Source organism: Bombina bombina, chromosome 6 (genome assembly GCF_027579735.1).
Source record: "Bombina bombina isolate aBomBom1 chromosome 6, aBomBom1.pri, whole genome shotgun sequence".
Classification (NCBI taxonomy): domain Eukaryota; kingdom Metazoa; phylum Chordata; class Amphibia; order Anura; family Bombinatoridae; genus Bombina; species Bombina bombina.
Genome location: NC_069504.1, coordinates 700,622,159 through 700,638,064, shown reverse-complemented (window position 1 = coordinate 700,638,064; position 15,906 = coordinate 700,622,159). Strand labels below are relative to the sequence as shown.

General features: G+C 43.8%; 1 protein-coding gene across 1 annotated transcript in view; it reads right to left on the bottom strand.

Annotated features, from left to right (window-relative positions):
* The window catches only part of LOC128664575 (serine/threonine-protein kinase 10-A-like), a 345,944-nt gene that overhangs the window by 283,700 nt on the left and 46,338 nt on the right, over positions 1 to 15,906 (bottom strand). The window contains 1 exon segment of the mRNA XM_053719393.1: positions 10,935 to 11,099. Coding sequence (XP_053575368.1) covers positions 10,935 to 11,099 — 165 coding nt within the window.

Genomic DNA, 15,906 nt, shown 5'->3' with positions numbered 1-15,906 from the left:
AACCATGCATGAGACAAGCTATTCCCTGAGTGCCCTGCGCTACCAACCATGCATGAGACAAGCTATTCCCTGAGTGCTCTGCGCTACCAACCATGCATGAGACAAGCTATTCCCTGAGTGCCCTGCACTACCAAGCATGCATGAGACATGCTATTCCCTGAGTGCCCTGCGCTACCAAGCATGCATGAGACATGCTATTCCCTGAGTGCCCTGCACTACCAACCATGCATGAGACATGCTATTCCCTGAGTGCCCTGCGCTACCAACCATGCATGAGATATGCTATTCCCTGAGTGCCCTGCGCTACCAACCATGCATGAGACAAGCTATTCCCTGAGTGTCCTGCTCTACCAATAATGCATGAGACAAGCTATTCCCTGAGTGCCCTGCGCTACCAATCATGCATGAGACATGCTATTCCCTGAGTGCCCTGCGCTACCAACCATGCATGAGACAAGCTATTCCCTGAGTGCCCTGCGCTACCAACCATGCATGAGACAAGCTATTCCCTGAGTGCTCTGCGCTACCAACCATGCATGAGACAAGCTATTCCCTGAGTGCCCTGCACTACCAAGCATGCATGAGACATGCTATTCCCTGAGTGCCCTGCGCTACCAAGCATGCATGAGACATGCTATTCCCTGAGTTCCCTGCACTACCAACCATGCATGAGACATGCTATTCCCTGAGTGCCCTGCGCTACCAACCATGCATGAGACATGCTATTCCCTGAGTGCCCTGCGCTACCAACCATGCATGAGACAAGCTATTCCCTGAGTGCCCTGCACTACCAACCATGCATGAGACATGCTATTCCCTGAGTGCCCTGCGCTACCAACCATGCATGAGACAAGCTATTCCCTGAGTGCCCTGCGCTTACCAACCATGCATGAGACAAGCTATTCCCTGAGTGCCCTGCGCTACCAACCATGCATGAGACATGCTATTCCCTGAGTGCCCTGCGCTGCCAACCATGCATGAGACATGCTATTCCCTGAGTGCCCTGCGCTACCAACCATGCATGAGACAAGCTATTCCCTGAGTGCCCTGCGCTACCAACCATGCATGAGACAAGCTATTCCCTGAGTGCCCTGCGCTGCCAACCATGCATGAGACAAGCTATTCCCTGAGTGCCCTGCTCTACCAACCATGCATGAGACAAGCTATTCCCTGAGTGCCCTGCACTACCAACCATGCATGAGACATGCTATTCCCTGAGTGCCCTGCGCTACCAACCATGCATGAGACATGCTATTCTCTGAGTGCCCTTCGCTACCAATCATGCATGAGACAAGCTATTCCCTGAGTGCCCTGCGCTACCAATCATGCATGAGACAAGCTATTCCCTGAGTGCCCTGCGCTACCAACCATGCATGAGACATGCTATTCCCTGAGTGCCCTGCGCTACCAACCATGCATGAGACATGCTATTCCCTGAGTGCACTGAGACAAGCTATTCCCTGAGTGCCCTGCGCTACCAACCATGCATGAGACAAGCTATTCCCTGAGTGCCCTGCGCTACCAACCATGCATGAGATATGCTATTCCCTGAGTGCCCTGCGCTACCAACCATGCATGAGACAAGCTATTCCCTGAGTGCCCTGCGCTACCAAACCATGCATGAGACAAGCTATTCCCTGAGTGCCCTGCGCTGCCAACCATGCATGAGACAAGCTATTCCCTGAGTGCTCCTGCTCTACCAACCATGCATGAGACATGCTATTCCCTGAGTGCCCTGCACTACCAACCATGCATGAGACATGCTATTCCCTGAGTGCCCTGCGCTACCAACCATGCATGAGACATGCTATTCTCTGAGTGCCCTTCGCTACCAATCATGCATGAGACAAGCTATTCCCTGAGTGCCCTGCGCTACCAACCATGCATGAGACATGCTATTCCCTGAGTGCCCTGCGCTACCAACCATGCATGAGACATGCTATTCCCTGAGTGCACTGAGACAAGCTATTCCCTGAGTGCCCTGCGCTACCAATCATGCATGAGACAAGCTATTCCCTGAGTGCCCTGCGCTACCAACCATGCATGAGACATGCTATACCCTGAGTGCCCTGCGCTACCAACCATGCATGAGACATGCTATTCCCTGAGTGCACTGCGCTACCAACCATGCATAAGACATGCTATTCCCTGAGTGCCCTGCGCTACCAACCATGCATGAGACAAGCTATTCCCTGAGTGCCCTGCACTACCAACCATGCATGAGACATGCTATTCCCTGAGTGCCCTGCGCTACCAACCATGCATGAGACAAGCTATTCCCTGAGTGCCCTGCGCTACCAACCATGCATGAGACAAGCTATTCCCTGAGTGCCCTGCGCTACCAACCATGCATGAGACATGCTATTCCCTGAGTGCCCTGCGCTGCCAACCATGCATGAGACATGCTATTCCCTGAGTGCCCTGCGCTACCAACCATGCATGAGACAAGCTATTCCCTGAGTGCCCTGCGCTACCAACCATGCATGAGACAAGCTATTCCCTGAGTGCCCTGCGCTGCCAACCATGCATGAGACAAGCTATTCCCTGAGTGCCCTGCTCTACCAACCATGCATGAGACAAGCTATTCCCTGAGTGCCCTGCACTACCAACCATGCATGAGACATGCTATTCCCTGAGTGCCCTGCGCTACCAACCATGCATGAGACATGCTATTCTCTGAGTGCCCTTCGCTACCAATCATGCATGAGACAAGCTATTCCCTGAGTGCCCTGCGCTACCAATCATGCATGAGACAAGCTATTCCCTGAGTGCCCTGCGCTACCAACCATGCATGAGACATGCTATTCCCTGAGTGCCCTGCGCTACCAACCATGCATGAGACATGCTATTCCCTGAGTGCACTGAGACAAGCTATTCCCTGAGTGCCCTGCGCTACCAACCATGCATGAGACAAGCTATTCCCTGAGTGCCCTGCGCTACCAACCATGCATGAGATATGCTATTCCCTGAGTGCCCTGCGCTACCAACCATGCATGAGACAAGCTATTCCCTGAGTGCCCTGCGCTACCAACCATGCATGAGACAAGCTATTCCCTGAGTGCCCTGCGCTGCCAACCATGCATGAGACAAGCTATTCCCTGAGTGCCCTGCTCTACCAACCATGCATGAGACAAGCTATTCCCTGAGTGCCCTGCACTACCAACCATGCATGAGACATGCTATTCCCTGAGTGCCCTGCGCTACCAACCATGCATGAGACATGCTATTCTCTGAGTGCCCTTCGCTACCAATCATGCATGAGACAAGCTATTCCCTGAGTGCCCTGCGCTACCAACCATGCATGAGACATGCTATTCCCTGAGTGCCCTGCGCTACCAACCATGCATGAGACATGCTATTCCCTGAGTGCACTGAGACAAGCTATTCCCTGAGTGCCCTGCGCTACCAATCATGCATGAGACAAGCTATTCCCTGAGTGCCCTGCGCTACCAACCATGCATGAGACATGCTATACCCTGAGTGCCCTGCGCTACCAACCATGCATGAGACATGCTATTCCCTGAGTGCACTGCGCTACCAACCATGCATAAGACATGCTATTCCCTGAGTGCCCTGCGCTACCAACCATGCATGAGACAAGCTATTCCCTGAGTGCCCTGCGCTACCAACCATGCATGAGACAAGCTATTCCCTGAGTGCCCTGCGCTACCAACCATGCATGAGACATGCTATTCCCTGAGTGCCCTGCGCTACCAACCATGCATGAGACATGCTATTCCCTGAGTGCCCTGCGCTACCAACCATGCATGAGACAAGCTATTCCCTGAGTGCCCTGCGCTACCAACCATGCATGAGACATGCTATTCCCTGAGTGCCCTGCGCTACCAACCATGCATGAGACAAGCTATTCCCTGAGTGCCCTGCGCTACCAACCATGCATGAGACATGCTATTCCCTGAGTGCCCTGCGCTACCAACCATGCATGAGACAAGCTATTCCCTGAGTGCCCTGCGCTACCAACTATGCATGAGACATGCTATTCCCTGAGTGCCCTGCGCTACCAACCATGCATGAGACAAGCTATTCCCTCAGTGCCCTGCGCTACCAACCATGCATGAGACATGCTATTCCCTGAGTGCCCTGCGCTACCAACCATGCATGAGACATGCTATTCCCTGAGTGCCCTGCGCTACCAACCATGCATGAGACAAGCTATTCCCTGAGTGCCCTGCGCTACCAACCATGCATGAGACAAGCTATTACCTGAGTGCCCTGCGCTACCAACCATGCATGAGACAAGCTATTCCCTGAGTGCCCTGCGCTACCAACCATGCATGAGACAAGCTATTCCCTGAGTGCCCTGCGCTACCAACCATGCATGAGACATGCTATTCCCTGAGTGCCCTGCGCTACCAACCATGCATGAGACATGCTATTCCCTGAGTGCCCTGCGCTACCAACCATGCATGAGACATGCTATTCCCTGAGTGCCCTGCGCTACCAACCATGCATGAGACAAGCTATTCCCTGAGTGCCCTGCGCTACCAACCATGCATGAGACAAGCTATTCCCTGAGTGCCCTGCGCTACCAACCATGCATGAGACATGCTATTCCCTGAGTGCCCTGCGCTACCAACCATGCATGAGACATGCTATTCCCTGAGTGCCCTGCGCTACCAACCCTGCATGAGACAAGCTATTCCCTGAGTGCCCTGCGCTACCAACCATGCATGAGACAAGCTATTCCCTGAGTGCCCTGCGCTACCAACCATGCAGGAGACAAGCTATTCCCTGAGTGCCCTGCGCTACCAACAATGCAGGAGACAAGCTATTCCCTGAGTGCCCTGCGCTACCAACCATGCAGGAGACAAGCTATTCCCTGAGTGCCCTGCGCTACCAACCATGCATGAGACAAGCTATTCCCTGAGTGCCCTGCGCTACCAACCATGCATGAGACAAGCTATTCCCTGAGTGCCCTGCGCTACCAACCATGCATGAGACAAGCTATTCCCTGAGTGCCCTGCGCTACCAACCATTCATGAGACATGCTATTCCCTGAGTGCCCTGCGCTACCAACCATGCATGAGACATGCTATTCCCTGAGTGCCCTGCGCTACCAACCATGCATGAGACATGCTATTCCCTGAGTGCCCTGCGCTACCAACCATGCATGAGACAAGCTATTCCCTGAGTGCCCTGCGCTACCAACCATGCAGGAGACATGCTATTCCCTGAGTGCCCTGCGCTACCAACCATGCAGGAGACAAGCTATTCCCTGAGTGCCCTGCGCTACCAACCATGCAGGAGACAAGCTATTACCTGATTGCCCTGCGCTACCAACCATGCAGGAGACAAGCTATTCCCTGAGTGCCCTGCGCTACCAACCATGCATGAGACAAGCTATTCCCTGAGTGCCCTGCGCTACCAACCATGCAGGAGACAAGCTATTCCCTGAGTGCCCTGCGCTACCAACCATGCAGGAGACAAGCTATTCCCTGAGTGCCCTGCGCTACCAACCATGCAGGAGACAAGCTATTCCCTGAGTGCCCTGCGCTACCAACCATGCAGGAGACAAGCTATTACCTGATTGCCCTGCGCTACCAACCATGCAGGAGACAAGCTATTCCCTGAGTGCCCTGCGCTACCAACCATGCATGAGACAAGCTATTCCCTGAGTGCCCTGCGCTACCAACCATGCATGAGACAAGCTATTCCCTGAGTGCCCTGCGCTACCAACCATGCAGGAGACAAGCTATTACCTGAGTGCCCTGCGCTACCAACCATGCAGGAGACAAGCTATTCCCTGAGTGCCCTGCGCTACCAACCATGCATGAGACAAGCTATTCCCTGAGTGCCCTGCGCTACCAACCATGCATGAGACAAGCTATTCCCTGAGTGCCCTGCGCTACCAACCATGCATGAGACATGCTATTCCCTGAGTGCCCTGCGCTACCAACCATGCAGGAGACAAGCTATTCCCTGAGTGCCCTGCGCTACCAACAATGCAGGAGACAAGCTATTCCCTGAGTGCCCTGCGCTACCAACCATGCAGGAGACAAGCTATTCCCTGAGTGCCCTGCGCTACCAACCATGCATGAGACAAGCTATTCCCTGAGTGCCCTGCGCTACCAACCATGCATGAGACAAGCTATTCCCTGAGTGCCCTGCGCTACCAACCATGCATGAGACAAGCTATTCCCTGAGTGCCCTGCGCTACCAACCATTCATGAGACATGCTATTCCCTGAGTGCCCTGCGCTACCAACCATGCATGAGACATGCTATTCCCTGAGTGCCCTGCGCTACCAACCATGCATGAGACATGCTATTCCCTGAGTGCCCTGCGCTACCAACCATGCATGAGACAAGCTATTCCCTGAGTGCCCTGCGCTACCAACCATGCAGGAGACATGCTATTCCCTGAGTGCCCTGCGCTACCAACCATGCAGGAGACAAGCTATTCCCTGAGTGCCCTGCGCTACCAACCATGCAGGAGACAAGCTATTACCTGATTGCCCTGCGCTACCAACCATGCAGGAGACAAGCTATTCCCTGAGTGCCCTGCGCTACCAACCATGCATGAGACAAGCTATTCCCTGAGTGCCCTGCACTACCAAGCATGCATGAGACATGCTATTCCCTGAGTGCCCTGCGCTACCAAGCATGCATGAGACATGCTATTCCCTGAGTGCCCTGCACTACCAACCATGCATGAGACATGCTATTCCCTGAGTGCCCTGCGCTACCAACCATGCATGAGACATGCTATTCCCTGAGTGCCCTGCGCTACCAACCATGCATGAGACAAGCTATTCCCTGAGTGCCCTGCGCTACCAATCATGCATGAGACATGCTATTCCCTGAGTGCCCTGCGCTACCAACCATGCATGAGACAAGCTATTCCCTGAGTGCCCTGCGCTACCAACCATGCGTGAGACATGCTATTCCCTGAGTGCCCTGCGCTACCAACCATGCATGAGACAAGCTATTCCCTGAGTGCCCTGCGCTACCAATCATGCATGAGACATGCTATTCCCTGAGTGCCCTGCGCTACCAACCATGCATGAGACAAGCTATTCCCTGAGTGCCCTGCGCTACCAACCATGCGTGAGACATGCTATTCCCTGAGTGCCCTGCGCTACCAACCATGCATGAGACAAGCTATTCCCTGAGTGTCCTGCTCTACCAATAATGCATGAGACAAGCTATTCCCTGAGTGCCCTGCGCTACCAATCATGCATGAGACATGCTATTCCCTGAGTGCCCTGCGCTACCAACCATGCATGAGACATGCTATTCCCTGAGTGCCCTGCGCTACCAACCATGCATGAGACAAGCTATTCCCTGAGTGCCCTGCGCTACCAACCATGCAGGAGACAAGATATTCCCTGAGTGCCCTGCGCTACCAACCATGCATGAGACATGCTATTCCCTGAGTGCCCTGCGCTACCAACCATGCATGAGACATGCTATTCCCTGAGTGCCCTGCGCTACCAACCATGCATGAGACATGCTATTCCCTGAGTGTCCTGCGCTACCAACCATGCATGAGACATGCTATTCCCTGAGTGTCCTGCGCTACCAACCATGCATGAGACATGCTATTCCCTGAGTGCCCTGCGCTACCAACCATGCATGAGACAAGCTATTCCCTGAGTGCCCTGCGCTACCAACCATGCATGAGACATGCTATTCCCTGAGTGTCCTGCGCTACCAACCATGCATGAGACATGCTATTCCCTGAGTGTCCTGCGCTACCAACCATGCATGAGACATGCTATTCCCTGAGTGCCCTGCGCTACCAACCATGCATGAGACAAGCTATTCCCTGAGTGCCCTGCGCTACCAACCATGCATGAGACATGCTATTCCCTGAGTGCCCTGCGTTACCAACCATGCATGAGACATGTAGCTTTCTGTGAGTCTTGAGCTGGCAACCAAGACAGAGTCATACAGCCACCAGTCATGCACGAGACCTGATCATCTCTGTACCCTTATCAAACAGTTAGAGGGACAGTCTACAATAGATTTGCTCCCTGGTTACATGACTTTTTTTTATTTATTATCTATTGACTTGCATTTAGTACTGTGTTATTTTAAATCTTAAATAACTCCTTGGGCATGAACACAATGTTATCTATATGGCCCACATTAACTAGCTGTCTCCTGATGTAAAAAGCAAATACAAAGCATGTGATAAGAGGCTGTCTTTAGTGGCTTAGACACAGGAAGAAATTTAGAGGTTTAAATGTTATAAAGTATATTAATATATCAATGTTAGTTGTGCAAAGCTGGGGAATGGGTAGTAAAGGCGATATCTATCTTTTTTAAACAATAATATTTTTAATGTAGACTGTCCCTTTAATAAACCAAGTACAGCACTGTTAATTTCTTTCCCTGAGCTGTTATTTATGGGCAAAGCTTCTAGATCATTGTATCCTTGTGTGCCAGCCAAGTCTGGCAGCTCCATATGTGTAAATGCCCCTATATGCTTTAAGCTGCCATTCAGGCAGGAGATCTGGCTCTTTCTGTAGTCTCTGAGTTAGAAAGCTCAACACCTATGGCTTACTATCTGCCCTGAGATTGTACATAATTAGACCTACCAGAGTATGTGTCTTGAGCTGACATTGATTTGGGAAACCTGCATCTCTTTGTTTGTTAATTATAAAGTCAAGCATGAAACTTGCAGCTCCATTATGTTTGCTAATTAAGCACCCCATTGTAACTCATTAGGTTTTGCCATGTGAAAACTCTGTATATTCAACTTGCATTCTTTATGTTTGTAGGGACAACTTTAAAGGGACACGAAACCCCAAATTCTCCCTTCATGATTCAGACAGATCCTGCAATTTTATACAACTTTCTAATTTATTTCCATTTTTCAAATTTACTTAATATTCGTGGTATCCTTTGTGGAAGAAGCAGCAATGCTGGGAGCTAGCTGAACACATCGGGTGAGCAAATAACAAGAGGAAAATATGAGCAGCCACCAATTAGCAACTAGCTCCCAGTAGTGCATTGAGCTCCAGAGCCTACCTATTGGTATGCTTTTCAAAGGATACCAAAAGAATAAAGTAAATTAGATAATAGAAGTAAATTAGAAAATTGGATAAAACAAAACAGCATGTTGTACCTGTATCGTGAAAGTATCATTTTGACTTTACTGTCCCTCAAAGAAGCAAAATATATGGTGCCAAGTTTAACTTAACCTATACAAATCTAATATACTTACAAAAAGAGCTCCAGTTGATCTTAAATTAATCCCATTAAAAGGTGACCCATTTAATACAAGCAATCATATCCCTGAATTCTGTTTCTAGCCAGATATGTATCTAAACCATTTTTTAATGTATCTAGGGTATTGGCATTCACTACCTCCTTTGGTAATGAGCTCCACAATTGCATTGCTCTTATAGTGAAGAAACGTTTCCATTGCAGGAGATTAAATCTCCTTTCCTCCAGCCTTAAATTGTGATCTCTTGTCACAAAAATGTTCTTGGAATAAAAAGAGCTTCCTCATCCCTGTATATGGGCCTTGTCACCTCTCAAGCTCCTGTTTTCTAAAGAAAACAGATCCAGTAAACATTGCAGCTAATTGATTCAATATGGACTATGACTGCCAGGCGTGTCAGAATGCAGGCTTTAGTCACTTAACCTATAATAACATTTTAACACACAGCATTGTTGTTCCCAGGGTCTTTTTAATAAGTGCACCACCTGACTGATTTTAGTGACCACCCGGCTAACATTTTACCAAAAATAGCTTAATATTAGCTAATATTAATATTTTTAAAAAATTATGTTGAATTATGCAATTAATTTGTGCTTTTACTAGCACCTGGCTACTTTATAATGCCACCTGGCTGACAACATTTTCTTTGGAGAACACTGATACGGTATGTGTGCAATTAATATTTTAATATCATTTTGTATATTTTTGTAATTTCCTTTTTTTTTAAACATATGCTTTGTAATAAAAAAAGGAACATTCTGATGATCATATCTTAGTTTAACATTATATTTTTTGTACAAGTTTCATACTTTAAGATATATGTAAGTTTTTGTTAAACAAGAAACGAAAAAATCTTTTTTATTAATATATGAGCATGACCAAATGAACATAGAGAAAATCCTTATCATTTGGAAAAACAAAGTGGGAACAGTCAATATATGATGCCATCTAAATTGTTAAAAGTAAACACGCTCATGTATTCTTTTTTTTTCTATTTTCCCTTCTCAAACATATAACAAATTACACTTTTAACCAATCAATACAATTTGTTTGTGTTTGATTATCCCAGATGAATGAATAAAATAAATAGTTGATTAATTAATTAATTATGAATTGTGAGTGTGCAGAGCCACCAGCAACTCTCTTAAACCACCACTGGCTGTGGTACATGATTAAAAAAGATAAACTAATAATTAAACCATTTTACAAAAATGGTTATAACCAAAAAAAAATTATAACCATTTTACAAAAATGGTTATATAAAGCCCCAATATTAAAGGGACATGAAACCCATTTTTTTTCTTTCATGATTCAGAAAAAGCATACATTTTTAAACAATTTTCCAGTTTACTTCTATTATCAATTTTCCTTCATTCCCTTGGTGTCCTTTGTTGAAAGAGCAGCAATGCACTAATGAAAGGTTGCTGAACACATTTGTAAGTCAATGACAAAAGGCATATATGAGAAACCACCAATCAGCAGGTAGCTCTCAGCTCTTGAGCCTACCTAGGTATGATTTTCAGCAAAGGATGACAAGAGAACTAAGCAATTTAGATTAAAGAAGTCATTTGGAAAGTTGTTTAAAATTGTATGCTTTATCTGAATCATGATGAGAAATTTTAGGTTGCATGTCTCTTTATGAAAGACTGATATAATTAAAACTTTACATTGTATCAAGAACTGTATATGCCAGTTTAGTTGCTAAAAACACCTTTGGGTACTTCTCTTTCTTCTAGACTTACCCAGAGCTGTTTTTCCCAGTAAGATGCCTCAAAGAGTTTGATGATGTGGGGGTGTTGGCATTGCCCCAATATATTAATTTCTGCGACATGATCTTCCAGGGCATCCTCAGATGATATATTTAATATCTTGGCTGCAGCAAGCTCCTGATTTACCTTGTGCTGTGCCTATAAAAAATATAATACTGAAAGGTAATTATAAAAGCTCTTTGTGTCAAGAAATCCCCTCAACAGACTATGTTTATAAATACTTAGCAGCCAGATTACCTTATTATGGGCTAGATTACAAGTTGTGTGCTAATTTGTTTTCACTCGTGCACTAACTGCCCTCAAATTAAAATATTAGTGTGGCCTGATTTGCAAGTTTAAAGTAAAAAGTTAGTACACGAGAGAAAGACTCAGCTGTGCTAACGTCATGTCTATGGATATCACGACCGCGCTAACTTCTCCACATAGACTTCTTTGGGGTGTGCTAAAAAAACTATTAGCTATAGCTTGCACGCTAACCTGACACCGCAATCAACTGCACTAAACCTGAAGTTAGTTACAAATACTTTACATTCCAATGTTCTTTACAGGTAAGGATAAATTATATTTTCTTTCATAAAGGAGGGGAGAGTCCCCGATTCATTACTCCTGGGAACGAATACCCAATCTGTGGAGTACATGAGTATTGTAATCTGGGCGGGACCAGTCTTTGGATGATTTTTTTTTTTTTTTTTAGTTTATCATGCAAAAAATATATATACAATAATATTAAATGCCCAGAAACAGCTGCCTGGGGGACTTACCTACCAAAAGCTGCTTTAGAAGAAGTAAAAACATCAAAATGGTATAATTTAGTAGAAATATGTAAGGAAGATCAAACAAACTGCCTTGCAAATTAAATCAACAGAGGCCTCGTTCTTAAAGGCCCATGAAGTAGCAACTGATCTGGTAAAATGGGCAGTAACCCATTTAGAAGGAGGCTGACCCACCTTCAAGTAAGCTTTATGAAAAAAAGCTTTAACCAAGAGGGTAATGAAGCAACAATAGTCGCCTGACCTTTTCTGGAACCAGAAAAACAAACTAGAAGATTGTAAAACACAAAACATTAGCAGCCGTCAAAATAGAACTTCAAAACTCTGACCAGATCCAAATAATGGAGAATTTCCTCCTCAGAATTCTTTGAATTAGGACACAAAGAGAGAACAACTATCTCCCAATCAACAAAAGAAGAAACCACCTTAGGCAAAAGGTCAAACATAGTTCCCAAAACTGCCTTATTCTGAAGAAAAAACAAGGTAAGGATGCTCACCACAAAGAGCAGATGAATCAGAAACTCTTCTAGCAGAAGAAATAGCCATAAGAAACAAAAACTTTTCAGGACAAAAACGGAATATCCAAAACATGCATAGGCTCAAAAAGGAGAAACCTGCAAAACTCTGAAAACCATATCAGATTCTATGAATGAGAAATTGGTTAAAGGGATACTAAGGAAAAAAATGTTTTTTTTTAGGTGTGCTCAGAATACTAGAAACGTATTCTGTGCTTAAATCCTAGTTCAACCAAATAATGCTAAGCTGATATATGCAGTATAAAAGGTATAATCAGTATAATTAGGTTAATATGGTAAAACTATCCCTCTGTGTTATTCGTTTAAACAAGTTAGATAAAATCAGACAGCAGATAACAGCCAGCTATTAGTTTATACAAAATAACACATCTATACAAGTATCTAATATAAAAACTAAGCCCTTGTTTAAAAAGTTTTATACCCGGGTATTGTTTGTTGCATTAAGTTCATAGGTTGAGAAAGAATTGTTTGTTTTATGTGTTGAAAAGAATTGCTCCGTGTATATTAGCACTGTCCATATGATATAGAGATAACCGGTAAAATCCTTCTTTCTAGAATTGTTACAGACCGTATCTGCTGATCGGACCTTTGTGGCACTTCCTTCAGCGTGGTTTATGTGTTGGCCTTTATCATGGATCCTGTGAGTGCCGTGGATAGCCATTGAAACTTCCATGCCAACTCAATGTGACCACTTGATTTTGTTGAGGTGTGTCCAAACACGTCGCTCCTGCGCTAAAGACTCCCGACTGTCTTCTGAGCAGATCTGTAAACATTGTATTCTCCTATTGATTTTTGCTACACGTTTCTGCTGGGTCTCCAGCCTTTCTCAAGCAGCTGATGATAATTGTGTCCTTAGGTTCCCTTATAAACCTTTTGTTTCACAGTTAATTGGGTCATTCGTTTTTCTTTAATTGGAGCAATTGAATCCAGTTACGTGCAACTTTGTCTTACTTCTCAGCAAATTTCTCATTATTGGCATTTACTTGTTTTTAGGTTTTCCAACATTGTTTATGTTAAAATATCTAAATTGGAAACACTATTATTATGCAAAATATATCCTAATGAATCATAATTTATTAAAAACAGTCTCTATGAAACATTAATACACTTTTTGAATGGGGCTTAAATATCAAGTTAGTCTTAGGCATCAAAAAAAATAAATATACAGTTTCTAAACCTAACTTTCTTTGGAAGATATATACACCAGGATTTTTTAGAGGTGGGACAAATGAGAAAAGGAGGAACAATTTTAGAACAGGGAAACACAAAAAAAAAGAAGAAAGGACTCAGAAAGAGAGGAAATAGAGGAAGTGGCATACACAGGACCGAAAGACAAAAAGAAAAGGTAGAAGAGAAAAAGTTTTAAGGAATTTATCATTTAAGTTCTACACCACTAAATCAGGAACAAAAACAAGTCTTGAGTAAGGGCCTAACCTTTGCCCCAACCAATAAAATCAATAAATTTAACACATACATCGATGTACAAAAATTCTTTAGAACATTAACATTAAAACAATATTTTTTAAAAACACCACTAGAAAAACAAGCAACAGAAACAAATATGAACAAAAGATCAGATAATGGTGTGATACATTCAGGTCTAAAGAAAAAAAACAACCTTTTTTCCTAAAAATGAAAAAGGAGGGATCTTTGAAACATTTGAAACTTTAGTAGTAAGGGATATAAAAAAATCTAAAGGAAGAGAAAATAAACAGTACTTCATATAAATTAACTAAACGAGAAAGAAATGTCTTGAAAGAACTAGAGAAGAACAACAATATAGTGGTAAAAGCAGCAGATAAAGGTGGAGGGGTAGTAGTCCTAGATAAGGAACACTATATGAAAATATGCAGAAATCTAGCAGACGACAAAAACATCTTACAAAGAATGCATAAGAAATCCAACTAGGTTCTATACATTACAATTTAAAATTATATTAACTGAAGCAAGAAATAAAGAAATACTAACTGATCATGAATTCAACTATTTATTACCAGCTTTCCCTAAAATTCCACTTTTTTACATATCACCCAAAAAACATAAATAGGTGGTTGACCCACCGTGCTGTCCAATTGTTTCCGGTATTGGATCTCTTACATCCAGTTTATCTGAATATGTAGATTTATATCTCTAGAAGTATGTAGTCACTCTGGATAGCTATCTAAAAGATTCAACTAGTCTGATAAAATATCTGGAACAATTGGAATGGGAACATGATATGTGGCTATTAACTTGCGATGTTGCTTCTCTATACACTTGCATCAAACACATTGATGGGTTAGAAGCAATAAGTTATTATCTGAGTCTCGATGAAGAGATGAGTGTAGTACAAAAAGATTTTATTCTCGAAAGTATAAAATTAATTATAACCCATACTTATTTTAATTTTAGAAAACAAGTTTTATGACCAAATTTGCGGTACCGCCATGGGCACCAGGTTCGCCCCAAGCTACGCCAATTTATTTATGGGTCAATGGGAGGGTAATTTCCTAACTAATGTGGTACTTGTAGTGAACCTGGTGTGTTTTAAAAGGTACATAGACAATATTTTTATGATTTAGAGGGGAAAAAAACAATTGTTTGAAACCTTTTTTGAAAGAAATGAATGATAATGATAAAAATTTGAAATTTACTTGCGAAATACATAAAGAAAAAATTGTGAATTCCTGGATTTAGAAATATTTATAAACAATAACAAACTAAACACTAACACACACTTTAAGATAGTAGATTACAAAAACTACATACATGCAAAAAGCTGCCACTTAGAATGGGGGGGAAAGAATATACCGAAAGGTCAGATGATGAGAATAAGAAACAATTGTACACAAGCGAAAGACTATGTAGAACAATCAAATATATTAAAAGGTCACTGACAGAGGTTATAAACCTGATGTTATAGACAAAGAAATAGAAAACATTAGACAAATTGATAGGGGGGATATTCTGTATAGAAAAAAACAAGAGTGACCATGAAGGAAAGAATAAAATAAAAAAGAGAAAGATCATACAATTTCATTTATAACTCAATACAATAACAATCATAAAATGGTGGAAAAAATTCTGAGGAAACATTGGGGAATATTAAAACTAGTTGATAAGCTAAGAAAGAAGAAGAATGAGGATAAAGATCTATTAGGTAATAATATGATAGCTCCCACAGAATTAAGAAAGAAGAAGAATAAGGATAAAGATCTATTAGGTAATAATGTGAAAGGCTTTTACCCATGTCTGGCATGCAAAGCTTGCAGACACTCACAGAAACAGAAAAAAATTCACTCCAATATAACTGGTAGAGAGTATGAAATAAAAGACACTTTTAAGTGCACCAACAGAAATATAATCTATCTGATAAGCTGTAGCTGTGGGAAACAGTATGTGGGAGAGTCAACAAAACCATTCAGAGAAAGGGTGAGAGAGCATATACTCTCTATAGAGAATGCCTCAGAGGAAAGGAATAAGGACCTCCCAGTCCCCAAGCATTTTGTAGAATGCAATTACTGTAATCTAAATCTAAAATTTAAAATAAACTAACATCAATAAAGACGCAGGAAATGACGAAACTTGTGACACTATAGACACAAATTTGCGCCAAAAAAATAAGAAACAGCATTTTGCTCCCTTGCGAGCCTAGATTTG